General features: G+C 37.9%; 1 protein-coding gene across 4 annotated transcripts in view; it reads right to left on the reverse strand.

Moving 5' to 3' along the window:
* GSK3B (glycogen synthase kinase 3 beta) overlaps positions 1-20018 on the reverse strand; it is a 219520-nt gene extending 199502 nt beyond the window's left edge. For 2 of the 4 annotated variants that reach the window (XM_037158777.2, XM_037158776.2), the window contains exon 1: positions 18941-20016. In XM_037158777.2, the coding sequence (XP_037014672.1) occupies positions 18941-19028 (88 nt within the window). In that variant the 5' untranslated portion in view covers positions 19029-20016. Of the gene's footprint in view, positions 1-18940 lie in introns of all 4 variants that reach the window. The other 2 variants (XM_037158775.2, XM_037158778.2) reach the window with 2 other exon arrangements.
* Between the last annotated feature and the right edge of the window lie 3934 nt (positions 20019-23952).

Raw genomic sequence — 23952 nt, forward strand, 5'->3', positions numbered from 1 at the left:
GGAGAGTCTTAGGAACCTCCAGGACATCTTTAAACGCTCCAACATCCGAATTATAGGGGTACCAGAAGGGGGAAAGGCACAGCCACCAGTGGAAAACTTATTTGAACAAATAATAAAGGAGAATTTCCCCAATCTGGCAAAGGAAATAGACTTCCAGGAAATCCAGGAAGCTCAGAGAGTCCCAAAGAAGTTGGACCCAAGAAGGAACACACCAAGGCACATCATAATTACATTAGCCAACATTAAAATGAAGAAGAGAATCCTAAAAGCAGCAAGAGCTAAGGGGACAGTCACCTACAAAGGAGTACCCATCAGACTGTAAGCGGATTTCTCAAAAGAGACCTTACAGGCAAGAAGGGGCTGGAAAGAGGTATTCCAAGTCATGAAATCCAAAAACCTACAACCAAGATTGCTCTATCCAGCAAAACTTTCATTTAGAATGGAAGGACAGATAAGGTGCTTCTCAGATAAGATCAAATTCAAGGAGTTCATCATCACCAAGCCCTTATTATATGAAATGTTAAAGGGACTTATCTAAGAAAAAGAAGATAATGAAACATGAACAGTGAAAGGACAACAAACTCACAGTTATTAACAACCACACCTAAAACAAAAGCAAACTAAAAGGACAGCTAGATCAGGAGTGGAACCATAGAAATGAAGATCTCAAGGAGGGTTAGCAACGGGGGAGTGGGAGGAGGAGAAGGGGGGAGAAGGTACAGAAAATAAGTAGCATAGACAGTAGATAGAAAATAGATGGGGGGGGGGGCAAGAATAGCATGGGAAATATAGAATCTAAAGGAATTGAGACACATGGTCATAAACTAAAGGGGGGATAACGGTGGGGATGGGGGGGTAGGGTGGAGGGGAATGAAGGGGGAATAGAACAACTGTAACAGCATAATCAATAAAAAAATTTAAAATTTAAAAAAAAAAAAAAGAAGTCAAAGAACTTATATGTACGACCCATGGAAATGAACTAAGGGGGGAGGAATGCTGCAGGGAGTGGTGTGCAGTGCAGAGAGGGATAAGGGGACATAAAAATGGGACAACTGTGATAGCATAATCAATAAAATATACTTTAAAAAAGAAGTACAAACTTCCAACATATAAAATAAGTCATGGAGATATAATGTACAACAATGGCCAACTATCACCAATAATATGTATTGAATATCTGAAAATTCCGGAGAGTAAATCTTAAAAGTTCTCATCACAAGAATAAAAATTGTAACTTTGTATGTTAGCAGATATATAACTTCAAAGCATAATAAAATTATTATGTTATATACCTGAAAGTAGTATAACACTTTATGTCAATTTTACCTCAATTTTTAAAAATGGCATATGGTGACAATTTTTCCTCAAATAAATGTTTAATAAGTTTTTGAGGCTCTCCTCATGATCTTCCTACACATGCCCATTAAACACACACATGCACAACAGGATACAGAGGGAACAAACAACCTACACTGAAACCTTTATTATTTTTATTACTACCAATAATAACAGCCCTGGCCTGTGTGGTTTAGTTGGGCGTCATCCCGTAAAGTGAAAGGTTACTAGTTCAATCCCTAGTCAGAGTACATTCCTGGGTTGCAGGTTCAGTCCCAGTCAGGGGCCCCATACAAGAGGCAACTGACTGATGTTTCTCTCCCTCTCTTTCTCCCTCCTTCCCCCTCTCTAAAAATAAATTTTAAAATCTAAAAATAATAGTAATAATAATAATGACAGCTAAAATTATGTTCTAGCATCTTACATGCATAATTACCTCCTTTAAGTTTTATAATCATCCAGAAAGGTTAAGTATTATTATCACCACTTCCAGATTATGAAACTGAAGCTATAAAGTTAGTAACTTGTCTAAGCTCACAATACCTCATCGAAGAGACTGGTTCTGGCCTTATGATGTCAAAAATAGATATAAAGCTATACATACCTAAAGATATATCAAATCTCACTCAAAAAACACTTTTATTTACAGAATATTTTCTGAAACCTTCCTTTCTAGAAAATGGAGTTACTCTATGCAAAGCAATGGATGAGGAACATGTGTCAACCAATTTGTTATCCTTTCTTTTTCCCTAAATAGGGCAGCTTAGTCTCTTTCCCAAATTTACTGCTAAATTACTGTTTCTAACAAGTAAAACCCAAATTGGCAGTTCATTACAATCACATAGTAGCATGGTAAGGTCAAAAGAGCAAAGATTTTAAGAATCAGAGAAGTTAGGGATCCATTTCCAGTTCTGCCTTGTTACTAGTTTTGTGTTTTTACCCTCCAGAAGGGCGTCGGGTTCCTTGTCTGTAAAAAGGACATACCACTTAGGCCCTGTGTAATAGTCCTTTTTAAATGCTGGCTCCCTCCCCTTCTATTCTAAAATAAAAGCAAAGTCCAAATACCTAAGGCAGAGCTTCCAATGTGTGGTCCAACAAAAACTAATCTTTCAAAGGATCCTATAAGCACCATTCCCTAAACTTCATTGACTACAGAATATTTATTACAGTTTAACAATGTTTAGAAACCACTGACCAAAGTACTTTCATACAGGTTTAAAAAAAAACAAAAACACTTTTTTTCAGATTATATGACAGTTCTTTTGGCTCTTCAGTGTTCATTCTAATCCACTCTCTAGTTCTTGCCTTCATTCTGTACAGTTGAACTGGCAAATCAGTGTGCCTGCTAGATATAAGAATATTCCATTTATTGAAATATTGTACATTAAAATCGGGCATTCTCTTATAAATGTGGTTTGAAAAACTCAACTGCATGAAAAACAGAGCTTGTTATCTCAAAATTAACAGGAAACAGTAGTTTTCCAGTTACAAAGTAGAGGAGCCTGGGAAGAATAAGTTCATGCTTCAGTTTTCACCTACTAGAATTGCATTAAACAAACCCATTATTACAAACGAAACGTGTACCTGGACTCATCTTTAAAGAATAAGTCAGGGCAGAGGGTAGGAGCCAATTATACTGTATGTGAATTTTGTTATCACAGAATTTTACACAAAATATGACACTTAAAGCATTAATCAATTTTAAAAAGTTCCTCAGTGAAAACAGAAAATTTTCTCCAAATCATGAGAATTATAAATCAATCTTTCTAATATTTAACTACTCTCAAAAATTACAAAAATAATTCTTACAAAGAAAAACATGATTATGAACTGATGTATTAAAAGTTGGTCTCTATAGTCAGGATTGAACCTTTTAGTTTCTGATTTATTTTTCAACATTCAACATTTTTTAAATGACAACTAGATAAAGAGGACCTTCATATGTAATAACATAAAGCAATAACAAAAAATATTGAGACGAGACCATAGTTAACAATAAAGATGAAAGATGAGGAGTCTACCACTTGCCTTAAATCTGGGCTCAAAATTGATACCTTCAAGCTACCAGAGGGAGCAAGGCTCCATTTCTGTACAGTCTTTCACATTCTCCTTAGGACAGTGAAGTAGTTAAGAATAAGAGCCCTAGCCTAAATTACCTGGGTATACCCATCAAAACCACAAACTTTACAACTTAATTTTATTTATTTTTGGGGGGCGGGGGGAGGAAGACAGAGAAGGAGAGAAACATCAATGTGTGGTTGCCGCTCAAGCGTCCCCCACCAGGGATCTGGCCTGCAACCCAGGCATGTGTGTGACTGGGAATCAAACCAGCAACCCTTTGGTTCACAGGCTGGCACTCAATCCACTGAGCCACACCAGCCAAGGCCACAAACTTTTTTCTAATTAACTTCCACATCCTTATTCCTATGGTCTACAACAACAGTTTTAACCTTTTCCCTACAAATGGAGAAAGTTGCACAGGGTTTGGGTCTCTCAGGTCCAAGGTCTGTCCAGAAGGTATCCAGCCATGTAATATCAAAAATGGAGACATCTACTGAAGATATAAGAAATAAGAGATTTACATAGAACAATGAACCTCAGTACCCTTCACACAGTTCTCCCAATCACTATCAAGCTGCCCTGTCATATTTTCCTGAATCTCATCTCTTCCCTTTCAAAGATGATTTTAGTTTTGGCAAAAGCCGGATGTCTCAGGGCGCCAAATCTGGACTGTAGGGGGGCTGAGTCACCTAGGTGATTTGGCATTTCTCCAAAACACTCTGCACGAGACATGATGCATGAGTGGGCACATTGTCATCATGAAGCTGCCAATCCCCAGTTGCCCACAGCTGCTGCTGCCTTCTGAATCATGTGAACAGTTTCCACTGAGGAATGTTCAAGCTTAACACAAAATTTGATACAGATCATTGCTCTACTCACTAAGTCATTTTGAATACAATGGCCACACAGTACATATGCTCACTCAATGGCTCTACCCCCCCCAGACTAGTAACAGTGAAATTGTCATTTTTCACACATACACATTCCAGTCCACTCTCCTTGGCTGCCCAGTTACATTGATGTCACACAAACATTCTTGTTATATTAACAAGGGCTGCACTTTTTCCAGAGAGACCTCATATATGTGAGAAACAAAAAGATGCAGTCTTTGATTTAAATTGGAACATAGTGTAAAGCCACATTTATAAACATATCTTACTTCTAAATACATATAAATGGCTGACAAGCTGTGCAATTTATACTGATGCCATATACAGGAGGTTAAAGGTGCCAATCTTGTGCAGTAGAGAAATCTGCCTATAACTTCTGTCTCCCCCATAACTTAACTACATTAGTCTCTCGGTATTGAGGGTGATTAGTTCCAGGACTCCCTGTGTATACCAGAAGCCACAGATGCTCAAGACCCTTATATAAAATGGTACTGAACAATGCATACCGTCAGCTCTCTGTACCCACAGGTTCCCAGATGAAGATCAAAACTAGTTTTTGATCCATAATTGGTTGCAGCATGGATATGAAAGCCAAAGACATGAAGGAAATGCTGGATGTGAAAACCAGAGACATTAGGAAATGCTGACTGTATATTTATTGAGATAAAATTCAAGTATAAGTAAGTGGACCCATTCAGTTCACACCCCTGTTGTTCAAGGGTCAACTACACAAGAATCTTCTGCCTCTGGGATCTTTGCTTTCAGGACCCCCAAAACTGGCCCACCTGTTCCTATGTTAGAAATCATGACACACATACCCTTTGTTTCTTACTAAGGATTCATTCTCCGCTATAGCAGAAATACCTGTCCAACAGAAGTAATGCTTGCTTAAATGTGGTTGCTAGGCTAATAACATAGGTGTAATAATTTGTAGTTTTAATTTGAACATTTCACCTAAAGTGTCATATGGTATGCTTTAGTGTATTGTTATGTTACAGAATTATATGCTTTTGATTTATAATAAAATGGGGCAATATCTGTGCCAGACCCTGTGTAGTACTAAAACATTTCCTCTAACCTTTGAAAATGCACAGCCATTCTTTAATTTTTCAGAAACTGACAGGAGGTAAATACATATACTAACATTAAGCTCTCAAAAGTCTCTCAGTAAAGGTTACCACCAATGTTCAATTGAACTAGAAAAGAACTATGCTTTCTTCTTCAGTAATTCCTCTTGGATTTTAAGAAGGGCAGAGCAAGCATTTGCTACTTATGGAGAAAATTAAAATAGACATCTTCTATATCTAAGACGCATGCCCTCAACCAAACATCTCACAATTGTACTCACAGAAGCAAGTACCGTGTTTATCAGCAGAAACCAAATTATTGTCCTAACATGATTTTTCAAAACCAAATACAAACAGCAAAATTAAATAGCTATTTAAGAGGTTGGATTATTTAATTAGACAACCCATATTGTATATTAATGTTTCTCACTCTCTTGAGAAAGCTCTTAAACTAATACATGTGTTTGTATATCAAGTAAATGTTATCTTAAGAGACAAAAAAGAGGTCCTATAAGACTGAAAGTTTTCATAAATCCCCATAATACATTATAAGTCTAAGTACATCCATGATGATAGGGCTGGGGATAGCCATATTTAAATATTGTCTGTTTATATTATCTCTTGCAGGGTAAGCTGCTTGGTAAAAATAAAGAAATTGATTTGTCAGGTTTCATTGTTCTCAATCTCTCTCCTATACTCTCCAAATAAAATTCTGAAAGGTTTGGGGTGGGTACTGTAGCAGCTGGACAGGTTAAGTGTTTCAAAAGTACTATGCTTACCAACCAGTGCAACCTAGCACCTCAGTTCTTTTCATTCATTCAGCTTTACCTCCCAAGAGAGTTCAGAAATACTTGGCACTAAGCACATAGTATAATAAGTGTCTGTAACTGTGTCTCTTTCCTTTTCCTACTACTGTTCCTTCATGTTTAAATAAAAATTCAGGTTTTTAACTCTATAATTTCTTGTATCAAAACTTAAAGGTTCCTAGAAACATCAGTGATAGTTTGGCAACCTAGCAACTCTATACCATGTAAACACCAATGTACAGTATCCATGTATTCATACCATGACAAATTGCCTTCAACTCAAATATGTACTAAATGACCCAATACAAAAAGCACTGTGCTCCACACTAGAAAAGTACAAGGCTAATAAACTGCAAAAAATATAAAGCTAAGTAAAATACCTTTTTTGCCATATGGGACACAGCAGACCAGAAGGAAGAGGACAAAGCATGCTATAGGAATTAGATATAAGTGAATTTCACGCATTGGAGTAAGGCATGGAAGAGTAAGTGGCTAAGGTTGCATTTGGGACTCTGAAACCTGGGTATGTCTTTGAAAAAGCAAGGGGAGAGACATGTGAGAAAGAATAGACTGAAAAGATTCCATCAGGACCAGGACAATCATGATTATGAAACATCCCACAACCATACCAAAAAGAATTTCAACATACATTTTAACGGTTGTGCTAAAATATGGGAGAAAAATCATTACCTCCTATAACAAGCACCTTTCTGAAGAACACAAATACTTCATCCTCCTTTAATATGGTATAAAAATTCAGAATAAACTGAAGACATGATTCAAAACAAAGCAATTATACAAATCAATGAAGTGTTTTTAAACTGCATACACTTGAAAACAGACTATATGATTAGACAGACATTACACAGTAACATAATTCCTAGACAATATTTTAAAACTACACTGTCTAATACAATAATCACTAGCAACATGTGGCTACTGAGTATTTAAAATGTGGCCACTCCAAATTAAGATGGGATCTAAGTGTAAAATACCCACTAGACTGTAAAGATTTAGTAACAAAAAAAAGTTACCTATCTCAATAAATTTCAACAAGATTACATGTTGAAATAATATTTTGAATATACTGGGTTAAGTAAGATATATTATTAAAATTAAGTCCGCCAGTCTTTTTTTACTTTTTAATGTGGCTACTGGAAAATTTAAATTACGTATGTAGCTCATATTTGTGGCTTGTGCATTGTATTTCTTCTGAATAAACCAGGTTTAAACAATTGCTTGATATTAATGTTATTCAGAGTTCTGTACTTGCTTCATATTGTTGCTTTATTTTGGCACTGTAATCACTTGATCATAGTGACATATTTTGCCATGTATCATGCACACCCACGTTTTTGGTCCAAACTGTCAGGGAAAAAAAAATCTTTCATTTTATTTTTAAATTCAATTTATTTATTTATTTATATTTAGCCACAAAACCAATTATCGTATTCCAGGGTAATATTTTGCAGAGATATCATTATTGCTTTCTTAAGTTGCATTTTTAAGGCATAAGAATAAGTAAAAGAATTAAAAACATTTATATAGATACAAAATTAGTACCACCTATGTAGAATAATAATCCTTATTTTTACCCCCAAAATTTGGGCAAAAAGTATGCATTACACATGGCAAAATACGGTAACATCTCAAACATCTATGGCTCAGTGCCTAGATAATGAAAAGGTGACATACCAAAAAAGTTTGTTAACTTAACTACCCTCTTGGAGTAAATGTAGAAAAAACAACTAACAACTTTTTCAGATACATTCACCAAGTAGTTAATGCTCTGGGCACTGTTGGCTGACATCATGAGATTATGTTAGATAAGAACTACTCAGTGACACAAAGACATGGGATCTAGGAAATAGGAGAGTGGGCACTAAAGAGGAATGAAAGAATTCAGAAGGTGACAGCTGTACAGCGAGACCTGGAGAACCAGGCTAGATCCCAGCAGTAGGACAAGGACTGGAGGAAAAAGGACGTTCCAGGAAAAGAAGAGGGGCAGAATCTAGAGAATGCCTAATAAAATTTAAGGGAAAAAAAAGAAACCCAATCAAAGTTATGATCATTGCAAACAGTGCAGAAAAAGATAAATGGCAACAATAAAGTATTTTTTTATTAAAAGCAAAGAAAAAAATGTGATTGTCACTTTGGAAACTGTTTGACAGTTCCTTAAAATATTAAATAGAATTACCATACAACCTAGCAATTCCACTACTAGATATATATCCAGAAGATCTGAAAATGTGTCCAAACAACTGTTCACAAATGTTCGTTATTCATACTACCCAAAAGGAGACAGCAAACCAAATGTTCATCAAATGATGAATGGATAAAACAAACAGTGGCATTTCCATAGTTCCATATAATGAAATATTATTCAGTGATAAAAAGGAATTACTGATAAATACCATTAATGAACCTAGAAGACATGGGAAGTAAAAGAAGCCAGTCACAAAAGGTCACATATCATATGATTTCATTTGATATACGATAGGAACAGTCTAGAACAGGAAAATCCATAGAAACAAAGAGTAGTTAGTGATTGCCTAGAGCTGGGAGGAAGAGGAATATGGGGAATGGCTGCAAATGGGTCCCAGGTTTCTTTTAGGGGTAATAAATAATGTTCTAAAAAAAATTGTTAGAGCTGTTGCACTACTCTGTGAATATTCTAAAAACCACAGAACCCCATGACTTTAAATGAATATTTTACAGTATGTGAATTATATCTCACTAAAGCTGTTTTGTTTTTAATAAAGCTGTTTTTAAAAAGAAATGTGATCATTGTACACTACTTGCTTCTGCTAAGAATACTGCTTATTATCTACATACTGAGTATTATAGCTTATTATCTAGATACTAAGTATTTAGTTGAATTATAATTGACATAATGACTTAACTAAAAATAGTGGTAATTATATTAGCATGATAGCAAAAGGGAAATGAAAATGACAATAGTATCTTTCATAATGAGAAAGCAATAAATATCTACAAATAATTTTAAGAAACAAAGAGTATACTAATTAAAAATATAACAAACACTACTAGAGGAAGCAGCTCCTGAGAAATAGAACTCGGGGACAGAAGACTAGCTTCCATAAAAAGACTTTGTACACTATTTGATGTCTTTTAATAATATGAATGTATTACTTTGTAAAAATAAAAGTTTTAAAAAATATCTAAGGAGTGCTTGTGCTTGGTTTATGAGAATGAAACTGCTCTTAAAGAAGTAAAAGGCACAGGCTTCATTGACATTGACACACTCTGTACTTCTGCTCTTTCAAGAGAACAGGTTTTCTTATCTAAGAAGTCAGAAAAATGGAAAGTTAGAAGAAAAAAATAAATTACCCGTTGTCTTTTTCTTTACCATAAAATAAAACAACTATTTCCAGCAAAAACATCTACTTAACAACAACAAAAATATCTACTTAACACTACATATCATTTTTCAAATACACAGTAGAAAGTAGTTTAAATGTGCAACTAAGTGTTCACTGCTTATGACTATTAGCAGTTTACCTCTTTTTGCCATGAGAAGGATCCTCTCAACTTCGCTCTTACTCTCTATCTAATGCACATTCAGAAAAATAAGGGTTTAAGAATCTAAAACATTTAAATTTAGTGATGTAAAACAGCAATTTTCTAGAGTAACTGATTTAAATAGTTTTAATTCTAACATTCTTATGCTAAAGCCAGTGTTAATTTAGGTATGTATGTACAAAATATAATTCCAGATTAGAATTAACCTGTAAACATTCAGATTATCAATGGAAGGGTTTCTAAGAATTTGGAATGCTGGCTGTCTCCAAGAAAGGGAGCTGGTAGTTATAGAGCAGGAGCAGACAAAGACAAAGACATTACTAAATAACTTTCAAATTTTGAATCATGTGAGTAAATTCTATTTCTTAGAGCAAAAATATGAGGTCTGCCCAGAAGGTATACAGGCATGTAATATGAAAAATAGAAACATTTACTGAAGAAGAAACAAGATACAAGAAACATTGTACATCGGGGCATTGATGCCTCAGTCCCTTTCAAAGCAGGCACCTTGGGACCTCACCCAGTTTTCCCAATCACCATCAGCTACTCTGTCATGTTGTCATGAATCTCATCAATGGTCTTCCATTTCAAAGGGATTTTAGTTATGGCAAAATCTGATGTAGATTCATTGCTCTACTTGCCCCTTTTGAATGCGATGGCCACACAGTACACATGCTCAATCAACAGCTCACTCAAGTTAGCCCTGTGCATACACGCACATTCCAGTCCATTCTTCTTGGCTGCTAGGTTACATGGATGTTGTGCAAACAGTTCTCATTATATTAACAATGACTAGACTTTTTCCAAACAGACCTCATATATAAATAAGCATGTAACTTTATCACACAGCATCCGAATAATACCATATTTTGCCATGTATAATGCACACCTTTTTGCCCAAATTTGTGAGGGAAAAATAAGGATGCGTATTATACATGGGTATAATGATGACATGCAATGGGTATAATAATACGGTGTATGATGCGTACAAAATGTGGGTGCACACTGTACACAGGAGCACATCATATGCAGCAAAATATGGCATTTGGTGATTGCTATTATATATATTATGTAAATTTGATATGTTGACACATATATACATGCAATTATATGTTAAAATTGAAACCCTACCAACTCAAAAAGCCCCTCTTCCTTTCAGAGTTGAAATCATGTGTATAGTGTCAAAGCTCTGAAATGCCAACAGAACAGCAAATGAAGTATAATACAATCAAGTCTGATGACAGGTATAACTTCAGTACCTCCAAACAATCAGGTACTGTCCTCTACAAACTCAAACCTAAGAGCAGTGATTTGACTTAGCTCAATAACTTCAACACAAGTCATGAAGATAATGGTTAATTTAAATGAACTAACTGATTTTAAGGAGTAAGGGGAAGTGGAGGGAGACACATTTTTTTTTAAATAGGTTAGCCTTCTTTAGAAAGAAATTGAAAATACAAACTTTAAGTTGAACAAGACAATTAAATCCCTAGGAATTTCTTAAACCTCCAAAAAAGAAGAAAAGTACTTTGTCATTACTCTCCTTTTACTTCAGATCAACAGTTAAGATACACACCTTTTCAATTCTCATTATACGTGTATTTGGTAGTTGCTCTCTAATGGCCAATCATAATTCATAAGAAAGCTTAAATAACTCCATGCAGTGCCTTCAAGTATTCCGCAAACAGAAAATATAGACAGGTAAAAATCCAAACACAGATTCCATATATGCCACAGAAGAAAAAAATAGACAATAAAACTTAGATAAAATGCTGTGTCTGAGTAATAAATACAGATGGACAATGGAAGAAAAGAGTTGGAGACAATATTCTGGGCCAGCATACCGAAGATTTTAGTACCATTATCCAAATCACTGAAATTCACCTAGAGTTGGTCAACCAGAGATGACATGATGCAGTTCTCTTCCTCATTACTTCAGTGACCAACAAATTCAGACACTGTTTGATGTAATGACAAGATATTACAGAACCCCAGCTAGCCAGAAGAGACTTTCCTGACTCCTGCCCTTTTGAGAGTGTGAAGTGTATAAACTAACCTTCTCTAGGTCAACATTTTGAACAATTATCAGAGTGATTTCCCCAGGAATTGTGTGAGCCTACACTCAGTAATCCCAATATGCTTGTTATCCTGAATTGTTTGCCCATTCTTTTTGGCAGGTATAATACTTAACATCAATATCCACTTATCCCCTTCTAATTTTCAGCTTAGAGAAGCAGACAACTTAATGAATTAGAAGGATGTGTTAAATAATAATAAAAAGGTTTAAATAAGTCTTGGCCAGGTAGCCCAGTTGATTAGAATGTCGTTTCAATGCTCCAAAGTATACCCCTGGTCTGGGCACATACAAGAATCAACCAATGACTGCATGACAAGTGAACAACAAAATCAATGTTTCTGTCTATCTGTCTCTCCCTCTCTCTCTCTTTCTCCCTTCCTCTCTAAACTCAATAAATAAAAATATACTTTAAAAAACAAGTTTAAATAAAAGGCTAAAAACCGATCTATGTGTAAAATGTATGCACCAATTGGGGATTTCAGCTGCTCAGGAGCCTTTTTGGTTTATTTCCTGACTCCCAAAAAGTGATATTCCAAATAACCCAATTCTAATTCCACACTGATGCATAGCTATTATTCTTTAAACAACAACAACAAACAAAAACCCTAAAGCTCACAGTTCCAAACCTAACAAATGTCTCATACTTGACTACTTCACTGCTTGTGCACATATAATGGAAAAAACAAAAACAAAAGCCTTCATAAAGTTTGCTGTCAATTATTAAAAGGAAGACTACACAGGACTCTTAAAACACTATACAACCTATAAGAAGAGATGGAGAGAAACAATCCTTAATAATGGCTAATTTGGAAACTAACATTCTAGTATTACCTGGAAATATAAATAAATACATACATACACCAGATTAACTTCCAAGTAATCTACTTTTCAAGTACTCTTCAAAAAAACCAGTGCTCTGAATGAACATTAAACAAAAAAAAGCATATATTACTTTTTTTGTGTGCTGCCATAAGCCCTAATACTATCATTTTCAATGTTCGTCTTAAGTTTTCCCTGCAATCTTAAAATAATTGAGTATTTTTTCCAGTTCAACTGTAAGCATTTAAGTGCTGTAACTGCTAACATGCAAGCCTGAAACTAATTTCAAAAGGAAAAGTCTTGCACAGTCACTGCTAAATTATCAATGAAAAGACTATCCTAAAAGTAAAAGGCATTTCGGCTTATCTCTGGAATCCAAGTGTTAAGATAACAACAATCCATTCTCTATAACACACAAATAAAGAGCAGGGGCTCTAGAATCAGAATGCCTGGGTTTAAATTCTAACAGAGCAACTTCCTGGCCAGGTAACCAAGGACAAGTTGCTTCACCTTTCTAATTCTCATTTACCTCACCTATAAAGTGGAGATGATAATAGTATTAGCACCTTTGTAGAACTGTTGTAATGATTAAACAAGATATTGCAAGTAAAGAATTTGGCAGAGTACTGAATACATAATAAGCGTTCAATAGGAGTGATACATGTCAATCATGTTATCATTAATTTACTTTAATGAACTTTAATACTTTCTATTAAAGTAACCTGTTTATTTTTAGCTTTCTAAGCCAAGGATTCCAACGTGATACAATTAATGGTAATGCAAAAATGTAGTGGTAATGTTACTGCTTTGCACCAATGTAACTAATATTTTTGTCTGTGTACCCACCACCTCTCTGGGTTTAGAGCATGGCTAGCCAATCTCAAACCTGTAAATTCATTTAAATTATACCATCACCTAAAATACAAGTTTCTACAGAAACAATTACTCCTTTGTCAGAAATGTTCACTTTTTATTATTAAATTGATCTGAAAGGACAATCAAGAAATTAACCACTATAGACTATGTTAATGAGGGAATACATTAAGGATTCACATCTGTGCCATTGTTGGGCAGGGTACCCTGAAGACAAAAGGAAAACTGGTCTAGCAGAATTAGTTACAAAAAATTCACCATTTTGCCTCAATCCGATAAAACAGAAATGCTTCTAAGAAAACTATTCAACACAAAAATGTAAGACTGAACCAATTACAATTTTTAACTTGCATACCCTCTGAAAGGAAACCTTTCTCCCCAAAACATAAGCAAAGTGGGATGGGGAACTGTAAACTAGACTCCAAATCAACAAAATTCTACCCTTATATCTTGTACTAAATACATTACAAAAACAAGTATATACTGACATTACTTACTGAATGTCCATTATTTGCTGAGTATTAATGTTTTTAAAAAACAAGAATAAAAACTCAATAATAAAGAAAATAGAATAATATCACTTTGGTACATCAACTTAATGGTAGGAAACTTTTGGGAAAACAAATTCTTTATCTCTACTGTCAGTTTTTCCTTGCTGTTCTATTCACACAGATCTTCATATAAATTTACATTACTACATCACATTTAACCAATTTCAGAACATTTATATAATCAAGGAAGATTTGTGCCACTCAAGATATGAACAAAGATTGTAACTTCTATTTTAAAACCGATGAGGCATGAAAATACTTCTATACTTGAAATCATGAAAGATTCCTTTTTCACACACCCCCTCAAAGGAAAAAAAACTAGAAAATGATGCTAGCATTCCAACAAATTCATATACTCATGGTGATTATGTTCTTATTACTACAATACAATTTCCGGGAAATCAAGTTGGTCCTGTTAGTACTAGCATCTACTCCTGCCACGCCCATGTGATCTGCCCCTCTGTTCTCCATTGTAGGGTGGAGCATCATAAATGATACCACAATCTCACGGCCTGCCCATTACCACCCCTCTCTCACAATCCCATGAGTCTTATTAAAAAATAAGCACACTAGCACTCTAACAAATGCTTATTAAAAAGTGTGGCACTGTGGCACCAGTGTCAGCACATGCATGTTTCACACATAGCCTTCTCTATACATTAAACACACACTTAATGAGTCTGGAAAAACAAGAGTTCCCCCAACTCAGAATCTGCTGACACTTAACAAAAAAAACTGTAAACTTCTCCAAACCAGTATCTCACACCTGCAACTCAAGTCCAAAATAAGGGGAAGAAAACACAGGGTGCAAGTACTAATTTTCAGTTCAACCATTCCAGTGAAATGAGATGTCACCTCACTTTCTAAATGCAATTCCCAATCGACAACAAATTGATCTGTGAATCTCTGGGTTCCCTTTTTTAGTCATCCACAGGTTTTAGTCATTCACATGCAACATGAGAAGATGCAATTCTCATATGAAGGTCTTATGTATTAAAAACTCTGGAAAAATCTGGTTGGGAAAGAAATGAAGTAAGGTTCTACTTTTCAGTTTCACACATGAACACTCTCCCACATCAACATGGATAATCTAGAAACTGGCTAACTCTAATACCTAATTTTTGGATGTCACAAACAGATTATTATACTTCTTTGGGAATAAAGGAACTCTAAGTTGCCACCTACTCTTTGGTTTTAAGCACCGTATGACTAAACACACAAAATATACAAATACCATTAACCAATCTCTAAAATAAATTGATCTAAAACGTCTTATATGAGGAAATAATACTCAACTTAGTTTCCTCTTTCCAAATGTTTTATTTAAAACTAGGCAATTAGCTGAGTTTTTACCAACAGTGTACCAAAGAGAGTTATTAGTATCATTTTAACCAAAATCACCAGACATTCCCTCATTTCCTCTATTTTGAGTACTGTTATCAATAATTTTACAGAGGAACTATATAGCTATTAACACTTATTTAATAACTTCTGAATCTGGACATAAGCAAAAAAAATATTAGCTTCACCATAGTAAACAAACAAAAAAAATTTCAAATATACTATTTAAACTTATGATGAATACTTAACGAAAGTCAAAAACTACTTGTTATAAAATCAAGTCTTAATTTCTGCCGAACAAAAACCAAGTGAAGGTTGCTTTTATTATTACCATTATTTTTAATGTGAGGTTTACCTGAGAACAATCATATTTATGAAAAACAAATTTTAAGTTATACCAAAGATTAAAGGCTATTATATCTAAAATTTTTAAATCTCACTTTATTGCAAAAAATTATTTTCACTGGTTCTGAATAAACAACCATGGAATATCGTAACTAGGTTTCAAATGTGAAGCTCTTTAATATACACGAAAAAAAATTTTTTTAGAAACTTAATGGAAAGCATTTAAATGAAAACCTTTAGTTTACTACTTCCAAAAATAAATCTGGTATTTTTAGGTGTAGAAAAATTAGAAACTGTGCAAGTGATAGGCTGAAAAGTTAAATATCATTGCCAGTAACCAACTGCTATCTGCTGAATTTCAAGGGAACCTACTGTATATAAAATTTTTACAAAGTGAACTCATCTACCCTCTCATCTCAGCACTTTCTCAACTTTCCCATTACAATCAACAATATAATTTGCAGTCAAGTCTTCCAGACCAATAACATCAGAATTTATTTTTAACTTCTGACTCCTTCCCAAGTACTCCCCTTCAATCCAACCCAAAGTCCTGCCAGTTTTTCATTCACTGTTCTCACATGTGTTCTTTTCATACCATTTTCACATTTTACTTTACAGTACCTCATGATTCACAACACACCTTACTACCTCCCTACAAGGGCTCTAATTGCTCTAATTCTAATCCATCAACTCGGCTGCCCAAATCATCTTCAGTATCTTGGTTCAGTCATCTACAGCAAATTCCAATTTCTCTTGAATCTCAAGAGAAAGGTCCCTCTACCCTCCGTCCACTGATGTTTTATTTCTCAAATCCCATCTCTCATTTTCCTATTTAGGCTCCTTTAATTCAGATTTACCAACTTGCTTGGTAAATACAAAAATTATTTTTCCCTATTGTACAAAACTCACCGTCTCTGTGCCTCTGTCCATTCTTTCCATCTGAATCCTTAATGTTTCTCTTATCAACTGAAGTTATTGCCTCCTTTAACACCTGTCTTTAAACACACCTCTGCAGAAAGTCTTCTCTCTCCAACCCATTTACCTTACTCCTTTATTCTTTGTCCTTCTGAACAAAGCATTGCATCTACATTCATAATCTTACAGTCATCTTGGTATTATCTTCATATTTTTGTCCCCCAAACCCCCTGTACTACTAAATGGCTTTTGAGACCAAAGAATACAATTTCTTATGTATATCTCTCTTTTGAATGAGGGTCCCCTAGAACACTAGAACGCTAATAAATATTTAATAATTCCCCTTTCTTCTAAAATGTCCTTAAAGTCAAGGTTGTCAAATACAATTAGCACTGAACTCCAACTTCTTTAAATGTTCTTATAGGTAAGAGGAAATTAAACATTTTAATCTATACACTTTACAAAAGTCAACATCCATATTATGAAAAATTAAGGAGCCATTTTCAAAGAAAATCTTGCGGGGGGGAAAGAAGTAAAAAATATAACATTATAAGCTATTTTATTTTGCTTCTCTGGAGTAGATCTAATAAATTAATTACCCAAAATTGATTTCAAGTGCTTTTTAAACTATATTACCAAGATGAAAAAACAAACACTCCAGTACCACAAGAGGCTCTTAAGTAGCTATTATAGGATTTGCTTCATCATTGCTGAAAACTACCCCAGAATTTTAAAATATTCCATTCAAATGACCCCATGAAATGCTTAGATAGCTTCACCCTTCCCTGAAAGATGCATCATCAGCTTCCCTCTTCACATACTCTGCACTCTGTACTAGCTAGTCACCCCACCCTCCCCCCACATTAACTTTCAAAAATAATCTCCCATTCAGTTATTACCTTAGACTAACTACCCTGTTCCAAGGAAGTGCCAAAAGACATCATGAATTGAAATCTTGAGTTAAAGTCATTTTATGTTGCTTAAGAATATAATCGACTTCACATAAAAACATACTTAAAAAATCTGTTTTTCAGTTCTCTTCTTCTAGGCAACAAAATAGTTCGTCTTTGCCTTCATCATGCACCCTTCTCATGGAATAATACAACTTTTACCAAGTTCTGCAAGTATGTTTAAGTAAACTGTCACTAAATAGCACATAAATAGGTCCACAGATACACTGAAACACTGGATACTCAGTACGTCAAACATCTCAAGAACATAGACTTTTCAGCACCAATCTGGGACAAGAGTACCGTACACTCTATCAACAACCATGAACACAGCCCAAATATCCCTACAATATCCAGGGCCACGCAGCCTTCTGCAAATCCTATGATAGAAAAGTCTAAATCAATATCCTCACAACTAAATCCACAGTTTTATCTAAATGTGACAGGAAACCAATGCAAGAGTATTTTTAACTATCCTAAGAAGGGACCCCCTGACCTCTACATCATTTAACAAGTACAAAATGCACTGGCACCCCAAAATTAAACTTAAATGACAAGTAACCACATTCAACTTAGCACTTGGCGACATGACAATACAAACCTCAATAAAAAAACTGTACTTACTTCCAAGTTACCTTCTGATTAAGCATTATATAGTGGTAGACTGGTAATGTCAAAACGGGAAGGTTCAAAGATAACACTTTAAACAATGCACGTACAAATACTACTGCGACTGGGTATCAGCAGCTCCCACCAGCCCCTTGTAAAGGAATCGATGCTCGCCTCCCAGTGCGAACGCTGGTTACTAAGCAAGTTCATCTCAGGATTAAGAAGAAATACTTCGTATAGTCAGTCATACAAACAAAAAAGACATGTTAAAAGACTGTAACACTCAGTCTATTAAGCATACAAAACTATAACCCCTGAAACCTGAGCTAACTAAAGAAGCTCTCCGCAAATATCCCTCATTCCAAAAGACATAAACTAAGCAAAAATACACAATGGTTTATGAATCAAGTCTCATCCTCTTACCCAAAAGGATGAGCAAGTAAACACTTCCATCAGTATTTTAATACTCAAGCACTTAATAAAGCTACCAAAGGCAAGGAAAGTAAAGAAAAAAGTTTCAAACCAAATATCCGAAAAATCGTATTTTCTCAATTCAAGGTTAATGAGACCGGTGGAGGGTGTATGTGGGAGGAGAAAAGAGGGAGCTGTCTCATCCTTGACTGAAGACAGGTTTTTGCCTACTTCTATTACCTCTGACTGTTGTGTCAGAAGGCCTAAAATTTTAAGATCCTGGGACTTCAAGGTTTCTTATTTTAAGATGAGGTGGAGAAGGGGTGTAAAATAAAATCAATACTCACTGCTAACTTTCATGCTGCCAAAAGCTGAAGGCTGCTGCACTGGCTTGCAGCTCTCCGCAAAGGAGGTGGTTCTGGGCCGCCCTGACATGATTACTCTCTTCCTGAATCACCCTCTTTTCCTTTCTTCCTCCTTTTCTTCCTTTTGTTTAATGTAGAGGTGTTAGGTTAGTGACAAATGCAGCATTAAGTTCTCCCACAAGAAAAAGACTTCGTACTCTTGGCTTTTTACTCCTTTTGAATATACATTAAAATAAAACGAGCGATGTGTTTCTTCTTCAAGACTGATCAGTATGGGTATTTAACATGTAGATGATTTGGAGCTGGGGAAAAAAATACAATTCTTTCCCCTCCCTTTTCTTGGAGGGGAGAAAAGGAAGGGAGGAAAATCCTAAAAATATATATATCACACGAAATGGGGTAAATACTTGATTGAAAATAAGTACTCTGAATATTGTATTTTCCTCGGGGATTTTTTTTCCGAGTCAATGAAGAAGGGAAGCGGCGGAAGGATCACGAGTCTCACGCTTGAAAAGAAGGGGGATGGGAAGGAGGGAGGGAGAGGGAGGGGGTGGTTCGGCGATGCGACGGGAAACGCTGCGGCTCCGACAGCGGCGGGATCCGAAGGGCTGACGGCGGGGGCCCGGCGAGCTGGAGGGCGGTGGAGTAGCGAGTCAGTCAGAGGCGGGCGGTGTCGGCGGCTCCTCTCCTCATTGCGCCAGGAGCAGCTGCAGGCGGCGGCTGTATCCAGCGGCCATGGCGGCGGCGGAGGCAGCTCCCTTCAGACCCCAAGCAGCGGCTCCTCGACTGCTCCCCATACGCCGGGGACATGGGAACCCAGCAACCGCTTCCGTCCCTCGGGGCCCCCTCCCCCGTCCACCGGACCAGCGCGGCCGCCCTCCTCGCCTCTGCTCGGTGCCCACTCAGGAAGTGTCCGCGCTTTGCCCCCAGCCCGGAGTCCTGTCAGCGTCTATTGGGACAGCTCCTCCTTGCTTCCTTCCTTCCTTTGTCACTCGGCCCGGACGGCGACGGCGGCACCACAATCCCGCATTCGCCCGGGTCAGGGGCTGCTCTGTGTAAGGAGCGCCGTCTGCGCAGCCGCCTAGCTCTTCCCCACGCCTCCTCCCCCCTCCTACTCTTCCTCCGCCTTCTTCCTCCCCCACCCGTCTTACACCGCCCAGCGCCCCGCCCGCATAACAGGCGTCTGGGAATCGCCGGCCGAACCCCGCGCCTGTCCGCTTCAGTTGGGGAGCCGAAACCGGAGCTGAGCCAATCACAGACGTCGTTTGTTAGCTGCTAGCCCCGGAAAAACCCGAATGACCTAGGGAACCAATTAGAATGTGTCGCTGGAAATCCACGCCCAAAGAGCGGAAAATAACGAAGGTGCCCGAACAATGAGGTGGGTTCGCCTCACTCTGTAGTTGGCTAAAAGAGAAATTCCACGGTGATAACAGTGGCCAATCAGCGTCGCTGGCCCTCAGTAAAAACGCTTGAAGCGTTAAGGACGGTGAAACCCGAGGGTCGTCAGTGAAAAAGCACGACTGGGCCCCGGGGCCGCTTTGTAATTGGCCAAAAACTACCCAGGGAGTGTATCTCTCTCGGCGATTGGTAAATGTAAGGGGGCTTCCGAGGACAATCTGGCCAGTCAGAACTTCTCCTCCCTTGCCGAGGTGGGGAGAAGAAGAAAGCAAGGGGAGGACTTCTATAAAGTGCCTTCTCATTGGCCTGAAGCAGTGGAGCCGGAGTTGGGGCAAAAGGAAAGGGGAGGGAGGCCGAAACCCCCAGCGGTAGCCAATCGGCACTCACTACTGTCCAATCGCAAGACCTAGCTGCAGTGTGATTGGCCTTTGGCTTTCGGCGGCGGTCCCTGGAGCTGGGGGAAGCGGGCCGGGAGTTGTAGCAGACTGTGAAGGGCTCGCCTGCGGCTGCTGTAACCCTGTGTGGAAACCGCAACTAGGCTCTTCACACAGGCGGTTCGAAACTGCTGCGGTCGGCGGGGCTGGGCTCCCGTCAGGGGAGCAGAGGATTTAGGGGGCGCTCCCTACCTACTGGAGGCTCCCGGAGGGGCAGGGCTAATTCTGCGCGCCCAGGACTCCCCTCCGCCAGGTATAGCGCCTCCCAAGTGCCGGCGTCTTCCCCGAAAGGGCCAGACGGATGGCAGGGCGTCTTTCCGGCGGGGAGCGAGTTCTTGGCCGCTAAACTGGGAACAAAGCTTTCAGACAGGGCAGCAGCGCCCCTGGGTGGCCGCGCCCCTCCCAGCCGCTGGAACCATTGATTAGAAATGAGTCCGACGGCCACTAGTGAGTGTGGCAGGGCTGGCCTTCTGGAAAGGCCCCCGGGAGATGAGCTCACATTGGATACGCACGCTTCTGGGGCGCGACTTCCTAGCGCAAAACGGGCCCCGAAATCAGGTGAGGGGAAATTCCGCCAGGCCGGATATCCTGAATTCTCCAAGGAAACCGGGAGTCAGAATATCCCTTAGTAGTTTTTGGCCCTTTGGAACTAGAGTGATCTATGAAAGTATTGCTTAGGTATGTATAAGGTGGTGCTCATTGTTGTACAGAAGGCAGCTCCTTTGGTTCGCCTGAGGACAGCGAGGTATGGCTACAGGATAGCAGGAAAAGTAGAATGAGTGAGCACTTGTCCTTACTGTAATCCTGTGGTGCTTGTGATATCCACCTGCGGGGTCACCTCTTCATAAAGCACTTGTAGAAGTGCTTACCTGGAGCTAGTCATATCACCTAGCTGTTGGTTAGAAAAACTAACGGGGGACTGAATAAAGTAAGCTTTGGTAGAAGGCAGGAAAGGGGTCGCGAGGGTTTGCAGACAGGTCTACAGGGTCCAGAAAAGGGACGCAAATGAGGAAAACTGGCCTGGTACAAGACAATGGGGAATGATAGGGAATGTGGCAAATTGAAGTGTCCATGCTGTAACTGAAGAGAGCAGCTGTTCAGCTCTAGCAGATTGTTGCCCTCAGGAATGTGGGTCCAGTGTTCCGAGATAATTCGGTTTTTTATCTCCCAAGCGAAACCCTAAAGCTGGATTTTTGTGAGAAATCTCTGTTTTTAAATGTTGGTAACCAGTACTTCAAAACCACGAAGGCCGAACTAAAACATCCTGGGGTAAATGTGGCCAACATGCTATCAATTTGTAATCTCAAACCTGAACATAGGTTTTATAGCCCAAGAGCAGTAGAGGCGCTTGTTCTTTGCAATAGGGGGAGAGCATGAGTTCTCTAAACGTCCTGGAAGAGAGTAAAGAATGTTAAAAGCAAAGAGTACTTGGCAATTTTTATCAGGTGACCGTTGCCTCTCCATGCAAACTATTAATCATGAAAGACTTTCATCACTAGCCTAAAATGCTTTGAAGCAAAGCTTTAAATCATGCCTTCCTCTTTACCCTAATTCTTACTCCCAGTTTACCACTAGGAAAGTGAGTAACAAAGGTTTAGGTTTTACAAATTGGAAATGTGGCTATTCTGCATATAATAAAGTACAAAAATAGTCTACCTTAAGGCTATGGTTAGTACCTTTACTGTTGCTGCCTTCAAATATTTTGACCGATGCTATTTAAAAAAAAATCTCATCAGTACAGGGAAGTTTTATAGGAAGAAAGAGCTATTTCAGTCCGGAATTAGGATTTGAGGAGGGAGAAGTTTATGAGATAATACAGAAGTAATGAAATTAATTTTCAATGATTGTTTCTCTGAACTTTGAAATTCTTACTCCACCTTCACACTTACTGATTTATAATAATTTTAACAGTTAATATTTACTGAATGTTTACAATGTACTAGACACTTCTTAACTGCGTCACACATGCTGTCTCAAATTTATAATAATCTTATGACAAGTACTGTTATCACTTCTTTTCAGAAGAAGAAACTGAGGGCCAGTTTATGAACTTATTAAGTCCATAGAACTAAAGGAGCAGAACCAGGATTCAGATTCTCTGTTCTTAGCCTTTACTTCATACTTTGCTCACAAACATAGTCCTCACCTCCCTTGGTATACCTCACTTTATCTTTTTTTAAATATATTTTATTGATTATGCCATTACAGTTGTCTTATTCCCCCCTTCATTCCCCTCCACCCTGCACACCCCCTCCCATCCACATTCCCTCCCTTTAGTTCGTGTCCATGGGTCATAAGTTCTTTAGCTTCTACATTTCCCACACTACTCTTGCCCTCCCCATCTATTTTCTCCCCACCGTCTATGCTACTTATTCTCTGTACCTTCTCCCCACTCTCCTCCTCCCACTCCCCTGTTGCTAACTCTCCCTGTGATCTCCATTTCTGTGGTTCTGTTCCTGTTCTAGTTGTTTTCTTTGTTTTTGTTTTAGGTGTGGTTCTTAATAACTGTGAGTTTACTGTCATTTTACTGTACATGTTTTTTATCTTCTTTTTCTTAGATAAGTCCCTTTAACATTTCATATAGTGAGGGTTTGGTGATGATGAACTCCTTGAACTTAACTTTATGTGAGAAGCTCTTTATCTGCCCTTCGATTATAAATGAAAGCTTTGCTGGATAGAGCAATCTTGGTTGTAGGTCTTTGGATTTCATGACTTGGGATACGTCTTTCCAGCCCCTTCTTACCTGTAAAGTCTCTTTTGAGAAATCAGCTGACAGTCTGATGGGAACTCCTTTGTAGGTGACTGTCTCCTTTTCTCTTGCTGCTTCTAGGATTCTCTCCTTCATTTTAATCTTGATTAATGTAATTATGATGTGCCTTGCTGTGTTCCTCTTTGGGTCCAATTTCTTTGGGATTCTCTGAGCTTCCTGGACTTCCTGGAAGTCTATTTCCTTTGCCAGATTGGGGAAGTTCTCCTTTATTGTTTGTTCAGATAACTTTTCCACTCTTTGCTCTTCCTCTTCCCCTTCTGGTACCCCTATAATTCGGATGTTGGAGTGTTTAAAGATGTCCTGGAGGTTCCTAAGCCTCTCCTTATTTTTCGAATTCTTGTTTCTTCATTCTTTTCTGTTTGTTTATTTTTTTTCTTCCTTCTGGTCCACTC

Source organism: Artibeus jamaicensis, unplaced genomic scaffold (assembly GCF_021234435.1).
Source record: "Artibeus jamaicensis isolate MK-2021 breed Jamaican fruit bat unplaced genomic scaffold, CSHL_Jam_final contig_3126, whole genome shotgun sequence".
In the NCBI taxonomy this organism is placed as follows: Eukaryota; Metazoa; Chordata; class Mammalia; order Chiroptera; family Phyllostomidae; genus Artibeus; species Artibeus jamaicensis.